The sequence below is a fragment of the Anolis sagrei genome, unplaced genomic scaffold, assembly GCF_037176765.1.
Source record: "Anolis sagrei isolate rAnoSag1 unplaced genomic scaffold, rAnoSag1.mat MAT_SCAFFOLD_31, whole genome shotgun sequence".
Lineage (NCBI taxonomy): Eukaryota > Metazoa > Chordata > Lepidosauria > Squamata > Dactyloidae > Anolis > Anolis sagrei.
In genome coordinates, this window is record NW_027118843.1 from 1 (window position 1) to 27,187 (window position 27,187).

The window sequence follows — 27,187 nt, forward strand, 5'->3', positions numbered from 1 at the left end:
TGGGCAGTCCCTGGAAGCAAGGCACAGGGGAAGGGGTCACTTGCCAGGATCCTGTGTCCCCCCACCCACCCACCCAGCCAGCCAGGAGGGGACAGCAGAGAGCTCTGTGTACCTGAGGAGGGGATTCTGCTCTTACCTGAACCTGAGGCTCGGTTGCTTCCTGGAAAAAAAAAAAACAGGTATTAAAAGGGTGAAGTGGAACATGACCCCCCCCCCCCCCAAGAGAGAGCAACTTATAGTTTTGCTAAGGGCAAGGACACCGGGCTGGATAATAAGGGTTAAGCCTTGGTCAGTTTGGTGTGTATCATTTAATCAAGGCTTTATGCCCTATTTTCATATGTTTATAGCAGAAAGTAACCCATTTATTACTGAAGATCATGCCACAAAAGTATTTGACTTTTCCCACCTGGGACACACCTGGGCTCCTGAGGGTCCCCCCACCTCACAATCAAGGGACTCTCTTTCCCCCTCATGGAGATATTTCCCGTTATGGACCTTCCTATGAATAATATGAACTATGGACACATAATATATATTTCGTGGCAAAGGCTTTTTCCCTTTTTTATTGACCCTTTGTTCCCCTATACTCATGAGGAAATCCCACCAAGGGATTGCAGAGCTCCAGACATCCCAAAGACCCTAATCCACGGTTTCCTTTGCATGGAAAATAGACTGGCAGATGGCTTTGTTTTCGGAGGTTTGCCCAACAATGCTGTTTGCCCCCTGGCAGACCCCTGGCCATCTCCCTATCTGGAGATCAGTGGGCCTTAGGAAAGCCCTCACCTCCGCACTGATTAAATTTTACTGTATATTCATCAAAGAACAATCACTTCAGCCTTATCTTCATTGTTTTCCTGTTTGCTGGCCTGGAAAAATCTGGTCTTTCCTCACACATGCCACTCAAGGGACAATAGACTAGCCCTGCTTTGAGACTTTTCCTTTGTCTCGCAGGCCACATGGCATTTCCTTTTTTTCAAAACTCAGTCATAGACTCTATTGTGTTCCCTCATCCCGCCTCCCTCTCTCCTGATTTGCTGTTGCTACCAGGTAGCAGAGGTCTCCCCATTGGATCCTACGGACCACTGGAGCTTCCTGATTGGTCCAGAGGCGACGGGGGCGGGAGGGCCGCCTCCCAGCTGTTCGCCCATCGCCCAATCACGGCGGGGAACAACAAGGAAGCCGGGGCGGGGAGTCTGAACTCTGCAACTTTGAATTTACTATAAATATGACTGTATTGGTGTACTCCCCTCATGCTCTGCTGGCGAATGATTGCAGCTCTGCATCCTTTTCAGCTGAATTGCTAAATAAAAGCCTTGGTGGCCATTTTCTTTAACTTTGGTGAGATTCTTATTGGGTATTTTAGGGTAAAAAAAATGTTTTTATTTGCTTCTCTAAAGCTTGCCAAAGTAGCGATCCCTCTTTGGTGGGGCTGCAAGGTCTCCCCTACTGGGCAGCCCCTTTACCAAGCTTTCCCCTCGATTTCAAGGGGAGGGGGGCACGGGGGTGTGGCAACTCAGCAGCCTCTCCTCCCCAGTTCCCTGAGTCAGGAAGAAGAAGCACCTGTAAGTGCCCCCCCCCCCCCATCTTCACTCCCCCAAGGTGCCTGGGATGGACATTGACCCCCTCACTCCATGTGCCCTTCTTGGCCCTGCTTTTGGAATGCCCAAAAATGCCTCCTCATCTCCCACTTTCCTTGCAGGGAGCAGGAGATAACCCCTCCCCCCCAAAAAAAAGACTTACCTCCTTCAGGTGGTGCTGGGACAGGGTCTGCTCCTGATGTGCCTTCTGGGGGGCTGCGGGGTTGCCCTCCGTCTGCAAGGGAGAGCAGGGGGAACTCTGTAGTCATATGTAGTCATATGTATTTGGAAGTCCACAAATGGCCTCAGAGGGCAAAGGGGGGGGGGCTCCCAATGACCATCACACCCCCAACCCTCAGTGGCCCCAAGTAACCTGGATCAATCCCCAACCCATCCCTCCAAATGGAAGGAGGGAGGGTCCCAGCAGAGAAAGGGGTTCACCTTCTCCGGGTGCCATGCCGTGGCCCTCCTCCTCTCCTGGGGTCTCCTCATGAGCAGAGCCTCCTGTTGGGAGAGCAAGTGGGTCAGTTGGAAAAGGGGAACTCCAGAGCACATGCAATCAAGCGCCTGTTCACGCCTCCCAAACAGAGGGTGCCTCCAGGCAACAGGAGCCAGGCTACCTCTCTGCAGATACTCCCTGATTGACTTTGCAGCTGCAAGGTTCTTTTGCCCACCCTGACATTCCATATCTGGTTGTGGTGCAGCTGGTTGGGAGTCAGCTGCATTAAAATCACTACTGACCGAAAGGTAATGAGTTTGAAGCCAGCCTGGATCGGAGTAAGCTCCCGACCATTTGTCTAGCTTGCTGTCAACCTTTGCAGCCTAAAAGACAGGTGCATCTGTCAAGTAGGAAATTTAGATACCACTTATGCAGGGAGGCTAATTTAAGTAATTCACAATGTCATAAAACTCTCCAGCAGCCAGCAAAAGAATGAGGAAGTACTCCATCAGTGTCCCAAGTGGACAGTGAAGTGCAAGCTCCCCCGGTGGCCAGAATTCAACAGCTGGAAAGTTAAATAGCCTCTCTGTGTGTGTCTATATATGTTGTGTGTCTATGGCATTGAATGTTTGCCATGTATATGTGCATTAGTGATCCGCTGTTGTGACTCAGCCGGAACCACAGAGTGCCTCTGATGAGGATGATGGGATTCAGGTTGACAATCTGGTTCAAAATGTCCCTGTTATAGTCAATGAGGGACAGGGTGTGGAAGTTCAGTTTCCCACAGCAAGGCATGAGAGTGTTGATACTGAAACTAGCCAGGTGCAGGCGCAAATTGACTCAGAGAAGGAGGATAGTTCTCAGCCTGATAATGAGCAGGAAGGCAAACTGGATGACACTAATAAACAGGCTGACCTTGACAAAACAGGGAGCTTAGATCATGCTGACCGTTTGGAATTCAGAGTTCAAAGGAGTGTGAGAATAGCTAACAAGAAGGAGGCCAGAGGCCAAAGAAACGAACAGACTGACTTAGATCGTGCTGACCATTTGGAATTCAGAGTTCGAAGGATCATAAAATCATAGAATCAAAGAGTTGGAAGAGACCTTGTGGGCCATCATCCAGTCCAACCCCATCCTGCCAAGAAGCAGGAATATTGCATTCAAAGCACCCCTGACAAATGGCCATCCAGCCTCTGTTCAAAAGCTTCCAAAGAAGGAGCCTCCACCGCACTCCAGGGCAGAGAGTTCCACTGCTGAATGGCTCTCACAGTCAGGAAGTTCTACCTCATGTTCAGATGGAATCTCCTTTCTTGTAGTTTGAAGCCATTGTTCTGCGTCCTAGGAGTGTGAGAATAGCTAACAAGAAGGAGGCCAGAGGCCAAAGAAACGAACAGACTGACTTAGATTGTGCTAGACCGTTTGGAATTCAGAGTTCGAAGGAGTGTGAGAATAGCTAACAAGAAGGAGGCCAGAGGCCAAAGAAACGAACAGACTGACTTAGATTGTGCTAACCGTTTGGAATCAGAGTTCGAAGGAGTGTGAGAATAGCTAACAAGAAGGAGGTCAAGGGCCAAAGAAACGCCTTCATGTTTTGCAGAGGGTATTAAGCAGTATGTTTGGGACCAAACCTTTGTCTAAGCAACTTTTCGTTTAAACGCAAGAAACTTGGTTTTTGCTTGTCTGGATTGTTTTGCAGTTCTTGTGTTCATGGTCTCAGGACTCAGTCATGTTCTCATGAGATTTTGCTTTGCTGGTGCCTTTTTGGATCATGCTTCCAAGTGTTGTTTTGTATTGATCTTTTAGGACATTACTTTTGCTTCTATGAACTTTTTATCTTTTACTTTTTAATAAACTATAAAGCCTTTTTGGCTGTGTGCAGTTTGGTGTTTTCAGCAAGGTGAATCTACTCTGAGGTGTGACATCCACCCTTGTGGGGTGAGAAGGGTGGAATATGCATACTGTAAATAAGTAAATAAATATACGCCACTTGCCTCACCCCCAACAGACCTCTCAAGATGCTGTTAGCCCCAGATGCAGGTGAAAGGTTAGGAGAGAATGTTGCTGGAACATGGCCAGGCAGTCAGGCTCTCATGGGATTTTGGTTTGCTGGTCCCTTTTTGGATTATGCTTCACAGTGTTGTTTTGTATTGATCTTTTAGAACAGGGGTCCTCAAACTAAGGCCCGAGGGCCGAATACAGCCCTCCAAGGTAATTTACCCGGCCCTTGCTCAGGGTCAACCAAAGCCTGAAATTATTTGAAAGCACACAACAACAACAACAACAACAACAATAATATCTCATCAGCCAAAAGCACAACCTGGGGATCACAACCAGATACAGTGAAGACATCTGCCCTTGCGCTGTGCTACTCTGCTGCCGAGTATGCATGCCCAGTGTGGAACACATCTCACCACGCTAAAACAGTGGATGTGGCTCTTAATGAGACATGCTGCATTATCACGGGGTGTCTGCGCCCTACACCACTGGAGAAATTACACTGCTTAGCTGGTATTGCGCTGACATCCGCCGGGAAGTGGCAGCCAATAGTGAAAGGACCAAGGCAGAGACTGCTCCAGCTCATCCCGTTTGGGTATCAGCCAGCACGTCAACGACTTAAATCTAGAAATAGTTTTCTAAGATCTACAGAGACACTTGCTGGAACACCTCAGCAAGCGAGAGTCCAAAAGTGGCAGGCTCAAACCCAGCACCTCAACCAATGGCTGATACCCAATGAGAGACTCCCTCCTGGGCACACAGAGGACTGGGTGACCTGGAAAGCACTGAACAGACTGTGCTCTGGCACCACAAGATGCAGAGCCAACCTCAAGAAATGGGGCCACGAAGTGGAATCCACGACATGCGAGTGTGGAGAAGAGCAACCCACTGACCACCTGCTGCAATGCAACCTGAGCCCCGCTACATGCACCATGGAGGACCTTCTTGCAGCAACACCAGAAGCACTCCAAGTGGCCAGAGACTGGTCAAAGGACATTTAACCAACTACCAGACTCACAAGTTTTGTATTCTGTCTATTTGTTTGCTTTGTTCTGTTGGAAATGTAGTGGATTGGTTGTTCTGACACGACAAATAAATAGCCAAAAGCAGGCCCACACTTCCCATTGAAATACTAATAAGTTTATACTCGTTAAAATGGTTCATTTTAATTATTGTATTGTTTTTAAGTGGGGGGGGGGGGGGTTGCACTACAAATAAGATATGTAGAGTGTGCATGGGAATTCATTCATTATTTTCCAAATGCTAATCTGGCCCTCTAACAGTTTGAGGGACTGTGACCTGGCCCTCTGTTTAAAAAGTTTGAGGACCCCTGTTTTAGGAAATTAACTTTTGCTTTTATGAACTTTTTATCTTTTACTTTTTAATAAACTATAAAGACTTTTGGCTGCATGCAGTTTGGTGTTCTCAGCAAGGTGAACCTATTCTGAGGTGCGACATCCACCCTTGTGGGGTGAGAAGGGTGGAATATACATACTGTAAATAAGTAAATAAATATACTCCACTTGCTTCCCCCTCAACAGACCTCTGAAGATGCTATTAGCCCGAGATGCAGGTGAAATGTTAGGAGAACATGCTGCCAGACAGTCCGAAATAAACACAGCAACCCAATCCTATTGTGTGTCTGCACTCCCTTCTTTTTAGAGCCACCTTTTGACCTGGCAGCCAGTTCAAAGCCCACTTTCCCCCTGTCCTTGGGTTCTTCTCTCTGGGATCCTCAACCTGGAGTCGCTAGAGAAAAGGAGCTCCTCCCGGCCATGTTTTGGGGATCACGATGTGGAACTTTGCTTACTTTCTCCAGGCCATCAAATGCTAATCAAGGTTAGCATTTGATGCATTACTAGGAAAGTGATGCTCCCCATGCTGTATTCTGCTTTGGTTAGATCACTTTACCTGGAATATTGTGTCCAATTTTGGGCACCACAATTCAAGAGAGATGTTGATAAGCTGGAATATGTCCAGAGGAGGGTGACTAAAATGATCAAGGGTCTGGAGAACAAGCCCTATGAGGAGCGGCTTAAGGAGCTGGGCATGTTTAGCCTGAAGAAGAGAAGGCTGAGAGGAGACATGATAGCCATGTATAAATACGTGAGAGGGAGCCATAGGGAGGAGGAGGGAGCAAGCTTGTTTTCTGCTTCCTTGGAGACTAGGACGCAAGGGAACAATGGCTTCAAACTACAAGAGAGGAGATTCCATCTGAATATGAGGAAGAACTTCCTGACTGCGAGAGCCGTTCAGCAGTGGAACTCTCTGCCCCGGAGTGTGGTGCAGGCTCCTTCTTTGGAGGCTTTGAAACAGAGGCTGGATGGCCATCTGTCAGGGGTGCTTTGAAGGCAATATTCCTGCTTCTTGGCAGAATGGGGTTGGACTGGATGGCCCAGGAGGTCTCTTCCAACTCTTGGATTCTAGGATTCTATGCTTTCTCCTTTAAGGAGATGCCCTGTGTATTGTTAGGTGCAATCTGCAGGTCGGTCCCTTTTATGCTTCTACCTTTCCTTGGGTATCTGGGGGAGGAGGATGGCTTGGAGCTGGCTGCATTAGGAAAGGAGATTTCCAAATCTCACGTTTCAAAAAGAGTTGAGTGCAACCCAAAACCAATCTCCTTGGCAGCAAAGAGACACTCCTGGGAAAAGGACGAATGGACCTCCGCCCAAAGGTTTATCACACACCCCTTAACCAAAGCATAGGGGTGGAGAGCCCCTCCGGAGGCAGGTCAAGGCTCACCCAGGTGAGTCAGGGTGACAAAGCAAGCACCTGGTGCAACCAGAAGGTGTGCTTGCATCAGGTAACGAAGGACGAAAACATGAACGTATGATTGCATCATGTGGATGAGTATAAAAGCAGGTACCTCTTGCACAGTTAAGAGAATTTAGAGCCGCCATGGGCAAAGTTTGGTCCTCCAGGTGTTTTGGACTCCAACTCCCACAATTCCTAACAGCCGGTAGGCTGTTAGGAATTGTGGGAGTTGGAGTCCAAAAAACCTGGAGGACCGAACTTTGTCCAGGTCTGATTTGGAGACTTATTTGCACTCTGCACGGGTCCAAATACAGTCAGAGAGACCCCCCACCCTGCTCAAATCTCAATTCCAGCCCCTTCTAATGGCCCTGAGCAAACGGGGAGGGGAGGGTAAACGGGGCAGAAAGACCCCCGCAGCATGGCTGTTAGGAATTGTGAGAGTTGGAAGTCCAAAACACCTGGAGGACCGAACTTTGCCCAGGCCTAATTTGGAGACTTATTTGCACTCTGCACGGGTCCAAATACAGTCAGAGAGACCCCCCACCCTGCTCAGATCTCAACTGCAGCCCCCTCTAATGGCTCAGAGCAATTGGGGGGGGGGGGGAAATGGGGCAGAAAGACCCCTGCAGCACGGCTATTAGGAATTGTGAGAGTTGGAAGTCCAAAACACCTGGAGGACCGAACTTTGCCCAGGTCTGATTTGGAGACTTCTTTGCACTCTGCACGGGTCCAAACACAGCCTGACAGACTGCCCCCCCCCCCCTGCTCAGATCTCAATTGCAACCCTCTTTAATGGCTCAGAGCAATAAGGGGGGGGGGGGAACGGGGTGGAAAGCCCCCTCTAATGGCCCTGTGCAAATGGGGGGGGGGGGGGAAATGACAGAAAGACCCTCGCAGCACTGTACCGTCCTCAGGCGGCGCTGGGCCAGGGTCTCCTCCTGATGCATCTTCCGGAGGGCTGTGGGTTTGCTCGCCATCTGCAAATGAGAGCAAAGGACATTCAGTGCATTGCTCCCCATTGCATCAAAACATTTCGAAGCCCAGGAGTGGCCACAGGAGTGGCCCCAGCGGCCCTTGCACCCTCCTCCAGCTGCCTTGGCCAGTCAGTGGCCATGGGCAACAAGAGAAGCCCCTCCTCCAGCTACAAGTGGCTGTGGGCAACAAGAGGAGTCCCAAAAGGGGTGGGGGGCCTGTGCAGGGCAACAAGAGGGGTCCCAAAAGGGGTGGGGGGCCTGTGCAGGGCAACAAGAGGAGCCCCAAAAGGGGTGGGGGGTCTGTGCAGGGCAACAAGAGGAGCCCCAAAAGGGGTGGGGGCCTGTGCAGGGCAACAAGAGGAGTCCCAAAAGGGGTGGGGGGTCTGTGCAGGGCAACAAGAGGAGTCCCAAAAGGGGTGGGGGTCTGTGCAGGGCAACAAGAGGAGTCCCAAAAGGGGTGGGGGTCTGTGCAGGGCAACAAGAGGAGTCCCAAAAGGGGTGGGGGGTCTGTGCAGAGAAGGGGTGCTTGCCTTGTCCTGAGGCCGCTCCATCGCCTTCCTCTTCTGGGGGCTTCTCGGGGGTCTCCGGGCTGCTGGGGGGAGCTCCTTCACCTGCAGAAGAGGGTCAAAGGGAGACCCCTTAGTCCTTGGGAGAGGCAGGAAAGAGAGGAGGGGTCTCCCCGGCCTTTGTTCTCTTCTTTGTGCAGGAGAGGGACCCAGGCAGGGTTGCAAGCGGCTTTGAGTTCCATTCCATAGAGGAAAGCAGGATGACCATAATACCCTATTGACTCAAATCTAATGCTCACCTTTCCTTGCAAAATGGTCTCACCAAAATATGGGTGCGCATTAGATTCGCATCATACGGTCGTCTTAGTGCAGAGCCAAAGCCAAAGGGGAAGTTGCTTCCGGAGCTCTTCTTTGAGGGATGTCATCTCTGATTTCATGGCCATGGCTCAATACTATGCAACCCTGGGATTTGTAGTTTGGCAGAGAAGGCTAGAGATCTTGTAAAACTGCATGATTTCATCCCATGGAGCCAGTGCACAGGTGCAACCCAAGGATTTCGTTTCCATTGCTGGAAGCATTGGTGCTCCAACATGCTTGCTTTTCAGAGAAAGAATGCTAAATGTGCAGAAATTGTAATGCACACCTTATGGGGCCAAATGACAAAGAAGTGCGCTTGTTGCTGCTGCACATTATATTCAACACCAAATACAAGCTTTGGTTTCAGGTTATTAAAATTTGAAGTGCGCATTAGATTCGATGGAGCATTAGACTCGGGTCAATATGGGTAATAATAATAATAATAATAATAATAATAATAATAATAATAATAGCAGCAATGGCTGGATTCCCATCTTATATCAAGGAAGGTAAGAAGGGAGAGAGGAAGAAAAGAAGAAGGGAAGGATCAGCTCATGCCTCGTATTCAGGTTGGAAGGGAGAGAAGGAGGGAAGGAGGAAGAAAAAAGGAAGGAAGAAAAAAGGGAAGGTATAATAGGAGGAAAGAAGGAAAGAGGGAGGAGGCAGGAAGGAAGGGAAAGAAGGAAGGAAGGGGGAGGGAAGGAAGGAAGGAAGGAAGGAAGGAAGGAAGGAAGGAAGGAAGGACGGAAGGATGGAAGGAAGGAAGGAAGGAAGGAAGGAAGGAAGGAAGGAAGGAAGGACAGAAGGAAGAAAGGGCAGAAGGAAGGAAGGAAGGACAGAAGGAAGGAAGGAAGGAAGGAAGGAAGGAAGGAAGGAAGGAAGGAAGGAAGGAAGGACAGAAGGAAGAAAGGGCAGAAGGAAGGAAGGAAGGACAGAAGGAAGGAAGGACAGAAGGAAGGAAGGAAGGAAGGAAGGAAGGAAGGAAGGAAGGAAGGAAGGAAGGACGGACAGAAGGACAGAAGGAAGGAAGGAAGGAAGGAAGGAAGGACAGAAGGAAGGAAGGAAGGAAGGAAAGAAGAAACGAAAGAAGGAAGGAAGGAAGGAAGGAAGGACGGAAGGATGGAAGGAAGGAAGGAAGGAAAGAAGGAAGGAAGGAAGGAAGGACAGAAGGAAGAAAGGGCAGAAGGAAGGAAGGAAGGACAGAAGGAAGGAAGGACAGAAGGAAGGAAGGAAGGAAGGAAGGAAGGAAGGAAGGACAGAAGGAAGAAAGGGCAGAAGGAAGGAAGGAAGGACAGAAGGAAGGAAGGACAGAAGGAAGGAAGGAAGGAAGGAAGGAAGGAAGGAAGGACGGACAGAAGGACAGAAGGAAGGAAGGAAGGAAGGAAGGAAGGAAGGAAGGAAGGAAGGAAGGACAGAAGGAAGGAAGGAAGGAAGGAAAGAAGAAACGAAAGAAGGAAGGAAGGAAGAAAAAAGGGAAGGTATAATAGGAGGAAAGAAGGAAAGAGGGAGGAGGCAGGAAGGAAGGAAGGAAGGACGGAAGGATGGAAGGAAGGAAGGAAGGAAGGAAGGACAGAAGGAAGAAAGGGCAGAAGGAAGGAAGGAAGGACAGAAGGAAGAAAGGGCAGAAGGAAGGAAGGAAGGACAGAAGGAAGGAAGGACAGAAGGAAGGAAGGAAGGAAGGAAGGAAGGAAGGAAGGAAGGACGGACAGAAGGACAGAAGGAAGGAAGGAAGGAAGGAAGGAAGGAAGGAAGGAAGGACAGAAGGAAGGAAGGAAGGAAGGAAGGAAAGAAGAAACGAAAGAAGGAAGGAAGGAAGGAAGGAAGGAAGGAAGGGAAGGAAAGAAGAAAGGAAAGAAGGAAGGAAGGACAGAAGGAAGGAAGGACAGAAGGAAGGAAGGGAAGGAAGGAAGGAAAGAAGAAAGGAAAGAAGGAAGGAAGGAAGGAGGGAAGGAAGGAAGGAAGGAAGGAAGGAAGGAAGGAAGGAAGGCAGGCTTACCAGGCAGTGGGGCCCTTCTGGAGGAGTGGCCCTCGGAGAAGCTGGCCAGGACAGTCCGGCCGTAGAGGTCCTGCGGGAGGCGGAAGTTGCCATGGAGGGGGTGGTCTCCGTCGCCCCGGAGGGTGTCCTCCAGCACCGAGATCTGGGGGAGAAGGGCACCAAAGGTCATCCAGAGGGGCCTCAAGGGGAGAAAAAACCACCCCTATCCCCCCCACACCCTTTGAGTAGTGCCTTGCTTTCCCCAGAGACCTGCTGTGGGGAGAGGCGGAGGGTCTGGTTGAAGATGGTCCAGTTGACGGTCTGGAAGCAGGGCGGGGTGGTCAGCGAGCCGTTGTAGCGGAAGTAGCGCCCCAGGTCGGCGGGCAGCAGCTGGGTCACGTCGAAGCCCCCCACCAGCGTCTCCTCCCCTGGAAAGGAAAAGGGGGCAAGTGGAGGTTTTTTTTTGGGGGGGGGGGGGGCGGAAGACCCTGAGAAGAGGAAGTTGATAGCGCCTCCTGCAAGAGGGGCTGAGGGGATGCACAAGAGGCATCCCATTGCCTTGTGTTCTGACTCTTGGGGGGACCTAAGGGCTGGAAAATCCCCCCAAGAATCCAAACACAAGGCAAAATGCAATTGCAGCCTCCCTGATGGATGGCATCCTTGAAGTGACTGGACTGACCTTGAAGGAGCTGGGGGTGGTGACGGCCGACAGGGAGCTCTGGCGTGGGCTGGTCCATGAGGTCACGAAGAGTCGGAGACGACTGAATGAATGAACAACAACAACAACAACAACAACAACAGGAGCAGGATTCAAAACGATCTTGACAGATTAGAGAGATGGGCCAAAACTAACAAAATGAAGTTCATCAGGGACAAATGCAAGATACTCCACTTTGGCAGGAAAAACGAAATGCAAAGATACAGAATGGGTGACGCCTGGCTCGAGAGCAGGACGTGTGAAAAAGATCTTGGAGTCCTCGTGGGGAGGAAGGGGAACATGAGCCAACAATGTGATGTGGCGGCAAAAAAAGCCAATGGGATTTTGGCCTGCATCAATAGGAGCATAGTGTCTAGATCTAGGGAAGTCATTCTCCCCATGCTCTATTCTGCTTTGGTTAGACCACATCTGGAATATTGTGTCCAATTCTGGGCACCACAATTCAAGAGAGATATTGACAAGCTGGAATGTGTCCAGAGGAGGGCGACTAAAATGATCAAAGGCCTGGAGAACAAGCCCTATGAGGAGCGGCTTAAAGAGCTGGGCATGTTTAGCCTGAAGAAGAGAAGGCTGAGAGGAGATATGATAGCCATGTATAAATATGTGAGAGGAAGCCACAGGGAGGAGGGAGCAAGCTTGTTTTCTGCTTCCTTGGAGACTAGGATGCGGAACAATGGCTTCAAACTACAAGAGAGGAGATTCCATTTGAACATTAGGAGGAACTTCCTGACTGTGAGAGCCGTTCAGCAGTGGAACTCTCTGCCCCGGAGTGTGGTGGAGGCTCCTTCTTTGGAAGCTTTGGAAGCTGTCAGGGGTGATTTGAATGCAATATTCCTGCTTCTTGGCAGAATGGGGTTGGACTGGATGGCCCAGGAGGTCTCTTCCAACTCTTTGATTCTAGGATTCTATGATTCTATGATTCTGCGGAGAGGCGGAGGGTCTGATTGAAGATGGTCCAGTTGACGGTCTGGAAGCAGGGCGGGGTGGTCAGCGAGCCGTTGTAGCGGAAGTAACTCCCCAAATCTCTAGTATCCCTATTCCAATCAGATACTGGGGGTGACAAGATCCAAAATACAATACTTTAATCTGGAGAGTACAGTAACTACTGGGTGCAAGGCTGCCACGTTGGACCGTCCTGCATCATACTTGACCAGAGTCAGGTAGGATACACCTGCTCACGTGTGCAACGAAACCTCCCCCTCTTTTCCTTCTTTGCACTTCTCCAGGTTTCTGTCCTTCACTTTGGCGCCTCTCTGGGTTTTATTTATTTATTTACTTTACTTTACTTGTATACCGCAGTTTCTCAGCCAAACAGGCAACTCAACGCGGTTTACAACAAGGAAAAAAAATCAGACAAAGATATACAATTTAAAACCCAATAGCATGGTATACAATATTAATACAATCATAAACAACACAATACATCTCATAACTAGAGTCGTGATCCAGCTCGTCGTCCGTTTTTCCGTTCCTGTATCATAACATTCATTGCACTGTTGGTCCGAATGCCTGCTCAAACATCCAAGTTTTTAATCTTCTTCGGAACACCATTAATGAGGGGGCTGATCTAACCTCCATGGGAAGGGTGTTCCACAGCCGAGGGGTCACCACTGAGAAGGCCCTGTCTCTCGTCCCCGCCAGCCGCACCTGTGAAGCAGGCGGGATAGAGAGCAGGGCCCCCCCAGAAGATCTTAGGGTCCTGGTGGGCTGATAGGCCGAGATACGTTCGGATAGGTAGGTTGGGCCAGAACCGTTTAGGGCTTTATAGGCCAACGCCAGCACTTTGAATTGAGCCCGGTAGCAGATCGGTAGCCAGTGGAGTTGGCGCAACAGGGGGGTTGTATGCTCCCTGCGCTCCACTCCTGTTAAAATCATGGCTGCCGAATGTTGGACTAGTTGGAGCTTCCGAGCCGTCTTCAAAGGCAACCCCACGTAGAGAGCGTTACAGTAGTCTAAATGGGATGTAACCAGAGCGTGGACTACCGTGGCCAAGTCAGACTTCCCAAGGTACGGGCGCAGCTGGCGCACAAGCTTTAGCTGTGCAAATGCTCCCCTGACCACCGCCGAAACCTGGTGTTCCAGGCTCAGCAATGAGTCCAGGGTCACACCCAAACTGCGAACCTGTGTCTTCAGAGGGAGCGCGACCCCATCCAACACAGGCTGTAACCCTATGCCCTGTTTGGCCTTGCGACTGACCAGGAGTACCTCTGTCTTGTCTGGATTCAATGTCAATTTGTTCGCCCTCATCCAGACCGTCACAGCGGCCAAGCACCGGTTCAGGACCTGGACAGCCTCCTTAGTAGCGGGTGGGAAGGAGTGACAGAGTTGGACATTATCCGCGTACAGATAACATCGCACTCCGAAACTCCGCATGATCTCTCCCAGCGGCTTCATGTAGATGTTAAACAACATGGGAGACAGTATTGAACCCTGAGGAACCCCACAAGACAAAGGTTGTGGGGTTGAACAGGAGTCTCCCAGTAACACCTTCTGAGACCGACCCTCAAGGAATGAGCGGAGCCACTGCAAAACAGTCCCTCCAAGATTGTTGAGACAGAGGGATTGTGGCAATGATGAAAAGCAGTGGGGACACTGAGTCTCCCTGAAAAATCCCTCTTCTGATGCTGACAAGTCCATAGTTTTACTTTCCAACAAACAGTTCAGTCTTCCAGTGCTTCATCCTATTTTCAATAAAAGTGCCAACATTTTTACAAATCCCGATGGTGTCTAGGCACTTGATGATCCAACTGTGTGGGAGTGAGTCAAAGGCTTTGTTGTAATCCACGTCATGCGAAGATTGGTTTTTCGGCTTTTGCAGTTCTCCAGAATCATTTAGTCAATTAATAACTGGTCTTTTGTGCCCCTGCTTTTTTGTTTGTTGCCTTTCTGTTCATCCGGCAAGATATTATTTTCTTTAAGATAATCTTGAATTCTGTCAGCTATGGTGCCAGTCAATAGTTTAAACATAGTGGGCAGACATTATTGTTGTTCAGTTCTTGTGGGTTTTTTCGGGCTATATGGCCATGTTCTAGAGGCATTTCTCCTGATGTTTCGCCTGCATCTATGGCAAGCATCCTCTGAGGATGCTTGCCATAGATGCAGGCGAAACATCAGGAGAAATGCCTCTAGAACATGGCCATATAGCCCAAAAAAACCCACAAGAACTGAGTGATTCCAGCCATGAAAGCCTTCGACAATACATTATTGTAGTTGTTTTTGTTGTTGTTGTTGCCCAAGTCTACACTGCTATATCATAGAATCCTAGAATCCTAGAGTTGGAAGAGACCGGGTGGGCCATCATCCAGTCCAACCTCATTATGCCAAGAAGCAGGAAAATCACATTCAAAGCACCCCTGACAGATGGCCATCCAGCCTCTGTTTAAAAGCCTCCAAAGAAAGAGCCTCCACCACACTCCAGGGCAGAGAGTTCCACTGCTGAATGGCTCTCACAGTCAGGACGTTCTTCCTCATGTTCAGACAGAAACTCCTTTCATAGAATAATAGAATCATAGAATCAAAGAGTTGGAAGAGACCTCCTGGGCCATCCAGTCCAACCCCATTCTGCCAAGAAGCCGGAAAATCACATTCAAATCACCCCTGACAGATGGCCATCCAGCCTCTGTTTAAAAGCCTCCAAAGAAAGAGCCTCCACCACACTCCAGGGCAGAGAGTTCCACTGCTGAATGGCTCTCACAGTCAGGAAGTTCTTCCTAATGTTCAGATGGAATCTCCTCTCTTGTAGTTTGAAGCCATTCTTCCGCGTCCTAGTCTCCAGGGAAGCAGAAAACAAGCTTGCTCCCTCCTCCTCCCTGTGGCTTCCTCTCACATATTTATACATGGCTCTCATATGTCCTCTCATCCTTCTCTTCTTCAGGCTAAACATGCCCAGCTCCTTAAGCCGCTCCTCATAGAGCTTGTTCTCCAGACCCTTTATCATTTTAGTTGCCCTCCTCTGGACACATTCCAGCTTGTCAATATCTCTCTTGAATTGTGGTGCCCAGAATTGGACACAATATTCCAGGTGTAGTCTAACCAAAGCAGAATAGAGCATGGGGAGCATGACTTCCCTAGATCTAGGCACAAGGCTCCTCTTGATGCAGGCCAACATCCCATTGGCTTTTTTTTTGCCGCCACATCGCATTCCTGGCTCATGTTTAACTTCCTGTCCATGAGGACTCCAAGATCTTTTCCACACGTCCTGCTCTCGAGCCAGGCATTATCCCCCGTTCTGTATCTTTGCATTTCGTTTTTCCTGCCTAAGTGGAGTATCTTGCGTTTGCCCATTCTATATCTTTGCATTTTGTTTTTCCTGCCTAAGTGGAGTATCTTGCATTTGTCACTGTTGAACTTCATTTTGTTAGTTTTGGCCCATCTCTCTAATCTGTCAAGATCGTTTTGATCAAGTTCAAAGCAGATAATCTGGATGTTATTCAGCTGTGTAGAAGTGGCCCCTGTTCCAAAACAATCCTGTTTTCCGCCTCCCACTTCTCTCTTCCATGTCATCGTGCTCTTCCTTTCCCCTTTCACCTACACACCTTCTCCCTCAGTACCTGGCAGCGCTGCCCTTCTCACACCTTCCCTTCCTCCTGCCTTCTTTCTCTCTTTCTCAAAACTTCATTCTGATGCAATCTTATACGTTTCCCCTTTCCAAAGACACCTCCCCGCCCTCTGTCCGTTCCTCACCTTCCTCTTGGATGGCGCCCAGGTGCTCCAGGATGTGCTGGTAAGGTGCGTTCTCCTCGGAGCCCACCTGGGGAATTCCCACAAAACAGCAGAGTGTTTCAAAACACAAAAAGAATACACAGCAGAGCGTTCGGCTCACAGCAAGCGAAAGCAATACAGTACAGTGGGTTGTTGTAGGTTTTTTCAGGCTCTATGGCCATATTCTAGAGGCATTCTCTCCTGACGTTTTGCCTGCATCTATGGCAAGCATCCTCAGAGGAAGTGAGGTCTGTTGGAAGTAGGAAAAATGGGTTTATATATCTGTGGAATGATGACCAGGGTGGGACAAAGGACTCTTGTCTGCTGGAGCTAGGGGTGAATGTTTCAACTGACCACCTTGATTAGCATTTGATGGCCTGGCAGTGCCTGGGGCAATCTTTTGTTGAGAGGTGATTAAATGTCCTTGTTTGTTTCCTCTCTGTTGTTGTGCTGTTGTAATTTTAGAGTTTTTTTTTAATACTGGTAGCCAGAATTTGTTCATTTTTGTGGTTTCCTCCTTTCTGTCTCACAACCACCATGTCAGACTACACAGAGAAGCCATTGAAATCCACAAGCATGTGGACAATTTCAACAGAAAGGAGGAAATCATGAAAATCAATAAAATCTGGCTACCAGTATTAAAAAAAAAAACTCTAAAATTACAACAGCACAACAACAGAGAGGAAACAATCAGGGTCAGCTAATCACCTCTCAACAGAAGATTGCTCCAGGCACTGCCAGGCCATCAAATGCTAATCAAGGTGGTCAGTTGAAACATTCCCACCTAGCTCCAACAGACAAGAGTCCTGGCTGCTGACTGTTGCACCAGTTGGAGCTTCCGGGCCGTCTTCAAGGGCAGCCCCACGTAGAGCGCATTGCAGTAGTCCATTCTGGATGTAACAAAGCCGTGGACCACGCTGGTCAAGTCAGACTTCACGAGGTATGGTTGCAGCTAGCACATGAGTTTAAGTTGTGCAAAGGTCCTCCTGGCCACCGCCGACACCTGAGCATCAAGCGACAGCGTTGAGTCCAGGAGGACTCCCAAGCTACAGACCTACGCCTTCACGGGGAGTGTAACCCCAAAGGATGTTGTATGCTCCCTATAGTTTGCTCCAGTAAGGAGCCTGGCTGCCCGTTGTACGAATTAGAGCTTCTGGGCCGTCTTCAAGGGCAGCCCCACATAAAGCGCATTGCAGTAGTCCAGTCTGGATGTAACTAACGCGTGGACCACCCTGGCCAAGTCATACTTCACGAGTATGGTCGCAGCTGGCGCAGAAGTTTACGTTGTGTAAAAGCCCTCCTGGCTACTGCTGACACCTGAGCATCAAGTGACAGTGTTGAGTACAGGAGGACTCCCAAACTACAGACCTGCACTCTCAGGGGGAGTGTAACCCCATTGAGCACAGGTTGCCCCCCAATACCCCAGCTGGAGGTGAAGGAAGAATGACCAGGAGGTCTTAAAACAAAGGAACACGCATCCTGAAGAAGCTCCATTCCAGGTCATCATTTAGGATGGGAGGAGAAAGGAATGAGGGGCTAGATTAATGGTATCTATCTGCTTCTCGTTGAGGACTAGAGGCTTAAGAGACCCGAACTGAGACCCCACCTGCAGCCTACTCACCTCGAGAAAGGCGGCCAGCACCGCCAACCCGCCAGGCTCCTTTGCTGCCTCCTTGATGCTGCCGAAGCGGGAGTCGTAGTGGACCACGTGGAGCTGGAATCAAGGGGAGAGAGTGGGCATCTTTGTGGGCACCCCAAAGCCCCCTCCCATGGTGCACCCTGCCCACCCTCTCGATCCTCGGGCCCTTCCCGAATGGAAGATCCTGGTAAATCCTGGACAACAAGGGTGGATGGATGCTTGAAGCAAACCATCTGCACCTGCAGCATTCCAGCACGGCAGGGTTTAACACAAGCATGGGCCAACTTCGGCCCTCCCTCCAGGTGTTTTGGACTTCAACTCCCACAATTCCTAACAGCCGGTAGGCTGTTAGGAATTGTGGGAGTTGAAGTCCAAAACACCTGGAGGGTCCAAGTTTGCCCGTATCTAGTTTAAATCATCAGCAATTATAAGATCTATCAACCAAAAGGTTGCAAGTTCAAAACTCCGGGTTGGCGTGAGCTGCCAATTGTCAGCCTAGCTCATTGTTTACCTAAGCAATTCGAAAACACCTTTAGCTGTGATGAGAGAAATTAGGTACCGCTAAAAAGTGGGGGAGGTGTTTTATGATGCCATAAAGAAAAGATTAAAAAATACTGGGTGACCAAAAGGAGGGAGGAAGTCCTGACAGCTCTTTGTCATAGAGGATAGAGCAACAGCATCCCCTGGACTCCAGCCCAACCTTCCATGGCACCAAAAACAGCTGAAACAAACCACCTTCTGTTCTGTCTGTCTGTTTATTGTCTATACAAAGTGGCATTGAATGTTTGCCGAGCATATGTACTGTGATCCGTCCTGAGTCCCCTTCGGGGTGAGAAGGACGGAATATAAATAAAGTGTTGTTGTTGTTGTTGTTGTTGTTATTATTATTATTATTATTATTATTATTATTATTATTACATACACTGCTGAACTGTAATTAAAAGTTGCTGATGAGAACTGTGACAATGATTAACTGTTAAACACTTGGTGGAAAACAACATGTTTACATTACCAAAGCCAATGGCTCTTTTAAGTAACGAAGTGTTTACAAGGTTCCTTACATTAAGAGGGGAGCAAACAAGGCCCCTTAATATGGAAACCAATTGCCACTTAAGGAAGCAAAGTCAACATGTGCAAAGTCAACATGTGCAGGAAATCTGTCGACTAAAGAGTTGGCAATTTATGTACTGTGATCCATTCTGAGTCCCCTGTGGGGTGAGAAGGGTGGAGTTGTTGTTGTTGTTGTTATTATTACATACATTGCTGAACTGTAATTAAAAGTTGCTGATGAGAACTGTGACAATGATTAACTGTTAAACTCTTGGTGGAAAACAACATGTTTACATTACCAAAGCCAATGGTTCTTTTAGATAAGGAAGTGTTTACAAGGTTCCTTACGTTAAGAGGGGAGCAAACAAGGCTCCTTAATATGGAAACCAATTGTCACTTAAGGAAGCAAAGTCAACATGTGCAGGAAATCTGTCGACCAAAGAGTTGGCAATTTATGTACTGTGATCCATCCTGAGTCCCCTGTGGGGTGAGAAGGGTGGAATATAAATAAAGTGTTGTTGTTGTTGTTGTTGTTGTTGTTGTTGTTGTTGTTATTATTACATACATTGCTGATTAAAAGTTGCTGATGAGAACTGTGACAATGATTAACTGTTGAACTCTTGGTGGAAAACAACATGTTTACATTACCAAAGCCAATAGCTCTTTTAAGTAATGAAGTGTTTACAAGGTTCCTTACATTAAGAGGGAAGCAAACAAGGCTCCTTAAGAAGAAAAATCAATTATCACTTGAGGAAGCAAAGTCAATATCTGCAGGAAATTTGTCAGTTCAAAGCCATGACTCAAGGTGAGTTCCTGACTGTCAGCCCTGGCTTCCGCCAACCTTGCAGTTTGAAAGCATGCAATGCAAGTAGATCAATAGGTACCGCCTTGGTGGGAAGGTAAAAGGGCACTCCATGCAAATATGCAGGCAACAGAGGGATATCTATGGATAGCAGGCTCCGTGGCATGGAAAAAAATGGAAGAAGAACACGTCCTCAAGGCCAGAAGCTGAGCATCGCCTCCAGATGCTGGAGATGAAAAAGGGGGGAGACCTTTACTTTTGTCCGTGTTATTGTATGTCGTTGTGTAAAATACATTGAATGTTTGCCTCATATGTGTTCTGTAATATGCTCTGAGTCCCCCTGGGGAGATAAAGCGGAATATAAAGAAAGATTATCATTCTTGTTGTTGTTGTTGTTGTTGTTGTTGTTGTTGTTGTTGTTGTTGTTATTATTATTATTAGTGTTTACAAGGTTCCTTAAATTAAGAAGGAAGCAAACAATGCTCCTTAAGAAGGAAAACGAATTATCATTTAAGGAAGCAAAGTCAACATCTGTCCAGGAACTGATGGGGAGCCAGAATGTTTCAGGCTGGAAAACAACTTGTCCCTCATTTACAGCTTCATCCACTTTTTGAAACAGCATCAGCAGAGAATTGCTATATCAGAGACCTTCTAGAATTCCAAAAGTGTGGCAGAAGGACGGGAGGGCTGGACTAGATGCCTTCAAGGTCCTTCCACTTGTGTGATCCTAGCAAGCAGTGTGTGTGTGTGTGTGTGTGAATATAGATGTAGGCCTACAGAGAGTTGAACCACTAGGTCTCTCTGCGACCTGGCCAAAGGTTTGGGGTCTGAGATGTCACACTCCACCTTCCCTCATTGAAATGGCTTGTGTGTATCAGTGAGAGCAGCGTGAAAAAGGGACTGACCTCTCCGGCGAAGCGGTGCCCATCCACGGTGTGTTCGGAGCCCCCCAGGCCGGGCTGGGACCCCCAGTGCAGGTGTAGCTGGGCTGCCTGGTACGGGAAAGGGAAGCCCCCGCCGGACACAGACAGGTTCCTGGGCAGGTCCAGCACGACTGCAAGGGGAGGGGGAGAGAATCATAGAATCCTAGAATCAAAGAGTTGGAAGAGACCTCCTGGGCCATCATCCAGTCCAACCCCATTCTGCCAAGAAGCAGGAATATTGCATTCAAATCACTCCTGGCAGATGGCCATCCAGACTCTGTTTAAAAGCTTCCAAAGAAGGAGCCTCCACCACACTCCGGGGCAGGGAGTTCCACTGCTGAACGGCTCTCACAGTCAGGAAGTTATAGAATCCTAGAATCAAAGAGTTGGAAGAGACCTCCTGGGCCATCATCCAGTCCAACCCCATTCTGCCAAGAAGCAGGAATATTGCATTCAAATCACTCCTGGCAGATGGCCATCCAGACTCTGTTTAAAAGCTTCCAAAGAAGGAGCCTCCACCACACTCCGGGGCAGGGAGTTCCACTGCTGAACGGCTCTCACAGTCATAGAATCCTAGAATCAAAGAGTTGGAAGAGACCTCATGGGCCATCCAGTCCAACCCCATTCTGCCAAGAAGCAGGAATATTGCATTCAAAGCACCCCCGACAGATGGCCATCCAGCCTCTGTTTAAAAGCTTCCAAAGAAGAAGCCTCCACCACGCTCCGTGGCAGAGAGTTCCACTGCTGAACGGCTCTCCCAGTCAGGAAGTTCTTCCTCATGTTCAGATGGAATCTCCTCTCTTGTAGTTTGAAGCCATTGTTCCATTGCATCCTAGTCTCCAAGGAAGCAGAAAACAAGCTTGCTCCCTCCTCCCTATGGCTTCCTCTCACATATTTATACATGGCTATCATATCTCCTCTCATCCTTCTCTTCTTCAGGCTAAACATGCCCAGCTCCTTAAGCCGCTCCTCATAGGGCTTGTTCTCCAGACCCTTGATCATTTTAGTCACCCTCTTCCTCTGGACACATTCCAGCTTGTCAATGTCTTTCTTCAATTGCGGTGCCCAGAATTGGACACAATGTTCCAGGTGTGGTCTAACCAGAGCATTCAGAAGATCTACAAGCCACTCTCAACACCTTCGCAGAAGCATACACGAAGCTTGGCCTGTCACTGAACATTGAGAAAACCAAAGTGCTGTTCCAGCAGTCACCAGTCAATCCATCTCCAATGCCAGAGATATAGCTCAATGGTGTCACATTAGAAATTGTGGACCATTTCCGCTCCCTTGGCAGCCACCTCTCCACCAAAGTCAACATTGACACTGAAATACAACACCGCCTGAGCTCTGCGAGTGCAGCATTTTCCGAATGAAGCAGAGAGTGTTTGAGGACTGGGACATCCGTAGGGAGACCAAGGGGCTTGTCTATAAAGCTATTATCCTCCCAACCTTGCTCTATGCCTGCAAAACGTGGACTGTCTACAGACGTCACATGCAACTCCTGGAACAACTCCATCAGTGCTGCCTCCAGGAAATCCTGCCCAACTAGCAGGTTGAAAGCAGAAATGCGAGTAGATAAAATAGGTACTGCTTTTAGTGCTGAGGCAATAAAGGTATCCTTAAGGACATTGACTAGAGCAGGGGTAGGAAACCTTCGGCTCTCCAGGTGTGGTGGACTTCAACTCCCACAATTCCTTGAGGCTCGGCATTCACCCCAAAGGCTTACACGTGCCTCAAGGAATTGTGGGAGTTGAAGTCCACCACACCTGGAGAGCCGAAGGTTCCCTACCCCTGGACTAGAGGAATGCTCCTCGGCATGGAAGATGGAGCGATAGTATCCCTACCCCAATGGCCAGAGTTGAACACAGCCTCCAAGACGCCGGAAATAAGATGGGGACAAATGATAAAAATCCCAGTTAAAAGCCATTCCTGGCACAATAGGAGGAAGGGGAGGGGGCAGGTGGAGACCCCCACACGGCCCTATGGCAGGCTTAGCCTTTTCATAGAACCCCAGAGTTAGACGAGACCCCCAAGGGCTATCCAGTCTAAGCCCCTTTCTGCCATTCAGGAAAACACAATCAAAACTGTCCTGGCAGATGGCCACCCTGCCTCTGCATTTGTCTTCCTTCTTTAACTTACCGTATATACTCGAGTATAAGCCGACCTGAATATAAGCTGAGCTACTTAATTTTACAACAAAAACTGGGAAAACGGAGGGTGAGAAATTCAGTAGCTACTGGTACATTTCAAAACGAAAACAGACACTAATAAAATTACATTAATTGAGGCATCAGTAGGTTAAATTGTTTTGAATATTTAATTAAAATTGTAATTTACGATAAGTCTGCCCTAACCTTATTATTGGAAGGATATGTAAGCACATTTAAACTGAAGTCAGCCCTAACCTTCTTCAGCTTAAATGTGCTTACATATCCTTCCAATAATAATAAAGACAGTAAAATAAAATAGAGGAATAATAATAGAGTGAAATAATAAATATATTAATCATGGAGTAAAATGATAAATTCAGTGATAACACTTCTAAAATAAAATAATAAATGCAATAATAAAGTAAAATGATAACTAAAATAATAATAATAAATAGAGTAAAATAATAAATGCAATAATAAAGTAAAATGATAACTAAAATAATAATAATAAATAGAGTAAAATAATAAATGCAATAATAAAGTAAAATGATAACTAAAATAATAATAATAAATAGAGTAAAATAATAAATGCAATAATAAAGTAAAATGATAACTAAAATAATAATAATAAATAGAGTAAAATAATAAATGCAATAATAAAGTAAAATGATAACTAAAATAATAATAAATAGAGTAAAATAATAAATGCAATAATAATAATAATAATAATGACAGAGTAAAATAATAAATAACCTTGACTCGAGTATAAGCCGAGGGGACTTTTTCAGCCTAAAACAAGGGTTGAAAAACTAGGCTTATACTCGAGTATAGACCAGTGGTTCTCAACCTTTCTAACACCGGGACCCCTAAATATGGTTCTCATGTTGTGGTGACCCCCAACCTCGCCAACCTTGGATGGCGAGAGCACAAGGCAAGCGAGACAGGATTTGCACGAGGCCAGGCCTCATGTGAAGGAGCCCTCACCTGGCCTCATGACCCCTTCGAAATGGCCAGGCGACCCCCCTGGGGGTCGTGACCCCCAGGTTGAGAACCACTGTTATAGACAGTATTTACAAAGAGCAAGAGGGAACAAGGAGAGTCATGGAAGAAGAACACACACACACACACTCAACTCACTTGTGTGTCCGTTGTTCTTCAGCTGCAGTTGCATTTCGGATGGCAGGTCGTAGCCGGACAACAGGATGGGGGTCAGCTGGGGGCTGAAGATGGCCGTGCTGGTTTCAATGTCAATGGGGGACTGCAGGTGCCCCCCACAAAAAGGGAAGGCGGAGCTCCAATTGGCCTTGTCTGCAGGAAGAGGGCACACTCAAATTGAGGGGGGTCAGTGGGGGGGGGGGATTGGGAAAACCAACAGGACCATAGGGTGCGGGGTCTTCACCTGTGTAGCTCCAGTGATGGGGGTCTCCATGGTGAGGGGGGCCTGGGGAGAAAAGAAAGAGAGGGACATAAGCAAGGCTCCACAATAATGGGGGGGGGGGTTGTCACCCCGATGACATTTCCCCTGCTCCTGGTATTGTCAAACCACAACACACACACACAGACACATACACACCCAAGCTCACCAAGAAACTTCAAGCAAATTTTATTATTTTTTCCTCATTAAAATCTTCAGGAGAGGAGGATCCTCCAAATGCACTGCTTCCAAGCTGCGAGCTTGCTTCTCCTTGGATTTCTTGGAGAGCATCCCAATCCCTGCAGATTTCCAATTTCCTATTCCTGGACTGCAGCTCCCAGAAATCCTCCAGGTAGGTAGATTAGGTAGAGATAGACAGGCAGGCAGGCAGGCAGGCAGGTAGATGGATCAGGAGGACTGTTGGGAGTTGTGGTCCAAGAAGAGGCAGAGAAGGAAGAAAAAGGAGAAAGAGGAAGGGAAAGAAAAGGTGGATGGAAAGGGAAGAGGAAGAGAAGGAAGGAAGGAAGGAGAGAAGGAAAGTCTAAAAGGAAGGGAAGGAAGGGAAGGAAGGACAGGAAAGAAGGAAGGAAGGAAGGAAGGAAGGAAGGAAGGAAGGAAGGAAGGAAGGAAGGAAGGAAGGAAGGAGAGAAGGAAAGTCTAAAAGGAAGGGAAGGAAGGACAGAAAGGAAGGAAGGAAGGAAGGAAGGAAGGAAGGAAGGAAGGAAAGACTTAAAGGAAGGGAAGGAAGGACAGAAAAGAGGGAAGGAAGGACAGAAAGGAAGGAAGGAAGGAAGGAAGGAAGGAAGGAAGGAAGGAAGGAAGGAAGGAAGGAAGGAAAGAGAGAAAGAAAGACTAAAAGGAAGGGATGGAAGGATAGAATGAAAGAAAGAAAGAAAGGATAGAAAGAGACAGAAAGAAAGAAAGGAAGGAAGGAAGGAAGGAAGGAAGGAAGGAAGGAAGGAAGGAGAGGGAGAAGGCGAGGGAGAGAAGGTTGGCCACAGCAATATGTAGCAGGTACAGCTAGATTATGATACATCAATAAATTTGGGAGAAAACATATCGATAAAAATGCTCCCTGCCCACCTGGGAATGGCTTCCCTTCGCCCTTCCTTCCTTCCTTCCTTCCTTCCTTCCTTCCTTCCTTCCTGCTACCTGTCCAAGGTGAAACAGAGGTCTTCCCAGGCCACTCCCACACCTGGCTGGGCTCAGCGCTTGCCATAGAGAGAAGGGGTCTCCTCCAATCCTAGAACTGTGATTCTAGGCTTCGACTAACCACGCAAGGCCAGCGTGTCCATTCTGGATCACAGGATCTTGGACTGGAAGAGACCCCCAAGGGCCATCCAATCCAACCCCCTTCAGCCAGGCAGGAACAACAAACCCTCCTGACAGATGGCCCTGCAGCCTGCCTTGTATATCAATGCAAGGCCAGCTTGCCCATTCTGCATCATACGATCTTGTACTGGAAGGGACCCCCAAGGGCCATCCAATCCAACCCCCTTCAGTGAGTAGGGAACAACAAGCCCTCCTGACAGATGCCCCTGCAGCCTCCTTTGTATATTAATGCAAGGCCAGCGTGCCCATACTGCATCACAGGATCTGAGCATGGAAGGGACCTCCAAAGGCCATCCAATCCAACCCCCTTCAGCCAGGCAGGAACCCCAAGCCCTCCCAACAGATGGCCATCCACCCTCCTTTGTATCATTTATAAGGAAAAAATAAGATGTAGAAATGGAAGATGAAGTAAAATATTGAGACAGCAAAAGTCTAAAACAAGAAGCAGGGTGATAAGAATATTATTTATTAGGCATGGACCAAATTCCTACTGGCTGGTAGGAATTGTGTGAGTTGAAGTCCAAAACACCTGGAGGGAGGGCCAAAGTTGGCCCACACCTGTTATATATTCATCAAGAGAAGGGCCCCCCTCCTAAGAAATTGTACAAAATTACACAATTCCAGAGTTGGAAGGGACCCCCAAAGGTCATCCAGTCCAACCCCCTTTGTGCCAGGCGTCAAGGTGCCATCCAGGCAGGTGACTCCATGCTGCAGGATCCCAGAGGGAGGGAGGGCCGGGCCATCCATCCATCCACCCACCCCACTGTCACTGGAAATTAGTGTCTCTGCTGGAACAGGCAGTGCAGACGGGGGTGAGGGCTGGCGCCGACCCAGGAGGCTGAGCCACCCGAGGCAGGCACAGGGCCAGCTCTTCACATTGCTTTGGCACCCCTTTCAGTGCCGTGGCTGAGAGCTATGGAATCATTAGGTTGTAGATTTGCAAGGTTTGAGCCTTCCCTGCGAGGGAGTGCTGGTGCCCCACTAAACTACAACTCCCATAATCCCACAGCATGTTCAAGTGGAGACAAAGTGCATCCTTTCTACAGTGTAGACCAAGCATGGACAGATCTTGGATTGTGTCTTCCTGTTTGACCGAAGGGAGTTGGATTGGATGGTCTTTAGGATGCCCTCAATGCTAGTGGAATATGAAGCACCTGGTGACGACTCCTTTCCAACAAGGCTAGATGGCCATCTGTCGGGAGAGCTTTGGTTGGGTGTTCCCTGCATTTGTATGTTTGAGCTTGGCCTTATGCCACACTTCTACCAATTACTAAAATTTTTGGAAGATTATTGCAATATATGACAATTGGAGCGAGAATGGTTTATGCTCAGAGATGGAAGGAAAGAGTGCTCTCAAGGCGAGAAGGAGAGAGGAACAAGATCTCAGAACAGGCTTTAAAATGTTTATAACTGTTGTACTACATGCAGTCAGGACCGTGGTAGCGCAGCAGGTTACACCACTAGCTGCAGGAAATCTGCTGATTGGAGGGTTGGCAGTTCAAAGCCACAGATCAGGGTGAGCTCCCAACTGTTAGCCATAGCTTCTGCCAACCTAGCAATTCAAAAGCATGCAATATGAGTATATCAATAGTTGCCACCTGAGCGGGAAGGTAAAGGGGCGCCCTATGCAGACATGGAGTGCTGGTGCCCCACTAAACTACAACTCCCATAATCCCACAGCATGTTCAAGTGGGGACAAAGTGCATCCCTTCTACAGTGTAGACCAAGCATGGCCAGATCTTGGATTGTGTCTTCCTGTTTGACCGAAGAGAGTTGGACTGGATGGTCTTTAGGATGCCCTCAACGCTAGTGGAATATGAAGCACCTGGTGGCGACTCCTTTCCAACAAGGCTGGATGGCCATCTGTCAGGAGAGCTTGGG

General features: G+C 48.3%; 1 protein-coding gene and 1 long non-coding RNA gene across 2 annotated transcripts; both read right to left on the reverse strand.

Moving 5' to 3' along the window:
- Window positions 1-108: 108 nt before the first annotated feature.
- Window positions 109-7,738, reverse strand: LOC137095796 (uncharacterized). The gene is made up of 4 exons (XR_010908915.1): window positions 7,671-7,738; window positions 2,019-2,081; window positions 1,741-1,812; window positions 109-160 (listed from the first exon to the last, which is right to left on the reverse strand). It is a non-coding gene; the product is annotated as an uncharacterized lncRNA (long non-coding RNA).
- Window positions 7,739-7,906: 168 nt separating this feature from the next.
- On the reverse strand, window positions 7,907-25,269 carry LOC132768878 (carbonic anhydrase 14). The gene is made up of 10 exons (XM_067462547.1): window positions 25,248-25,269; window positions 23,960-24,001; window positions 23,698-23,868; window positions 20,393-20,541; window positions 17,618-17,710; window positions 15,979-16,045; window positions 10,848-11,005; window positions 10,599-10,740; window positions 8,270-8,350; window positions 7,907-8,163 (listed from the first exon to the last, which is right to left on the reverse strand). Exons 1-10 carry the CDS (start codon window positions 25,267-25,269, stop codon window positions 7,907-7,909), a joined length of 1,182 nt encoding a protein of 393 aa, XP_067318648.1.
- Window positions 25,270-27,187: the final 1,918 nt, after the last annotated feature.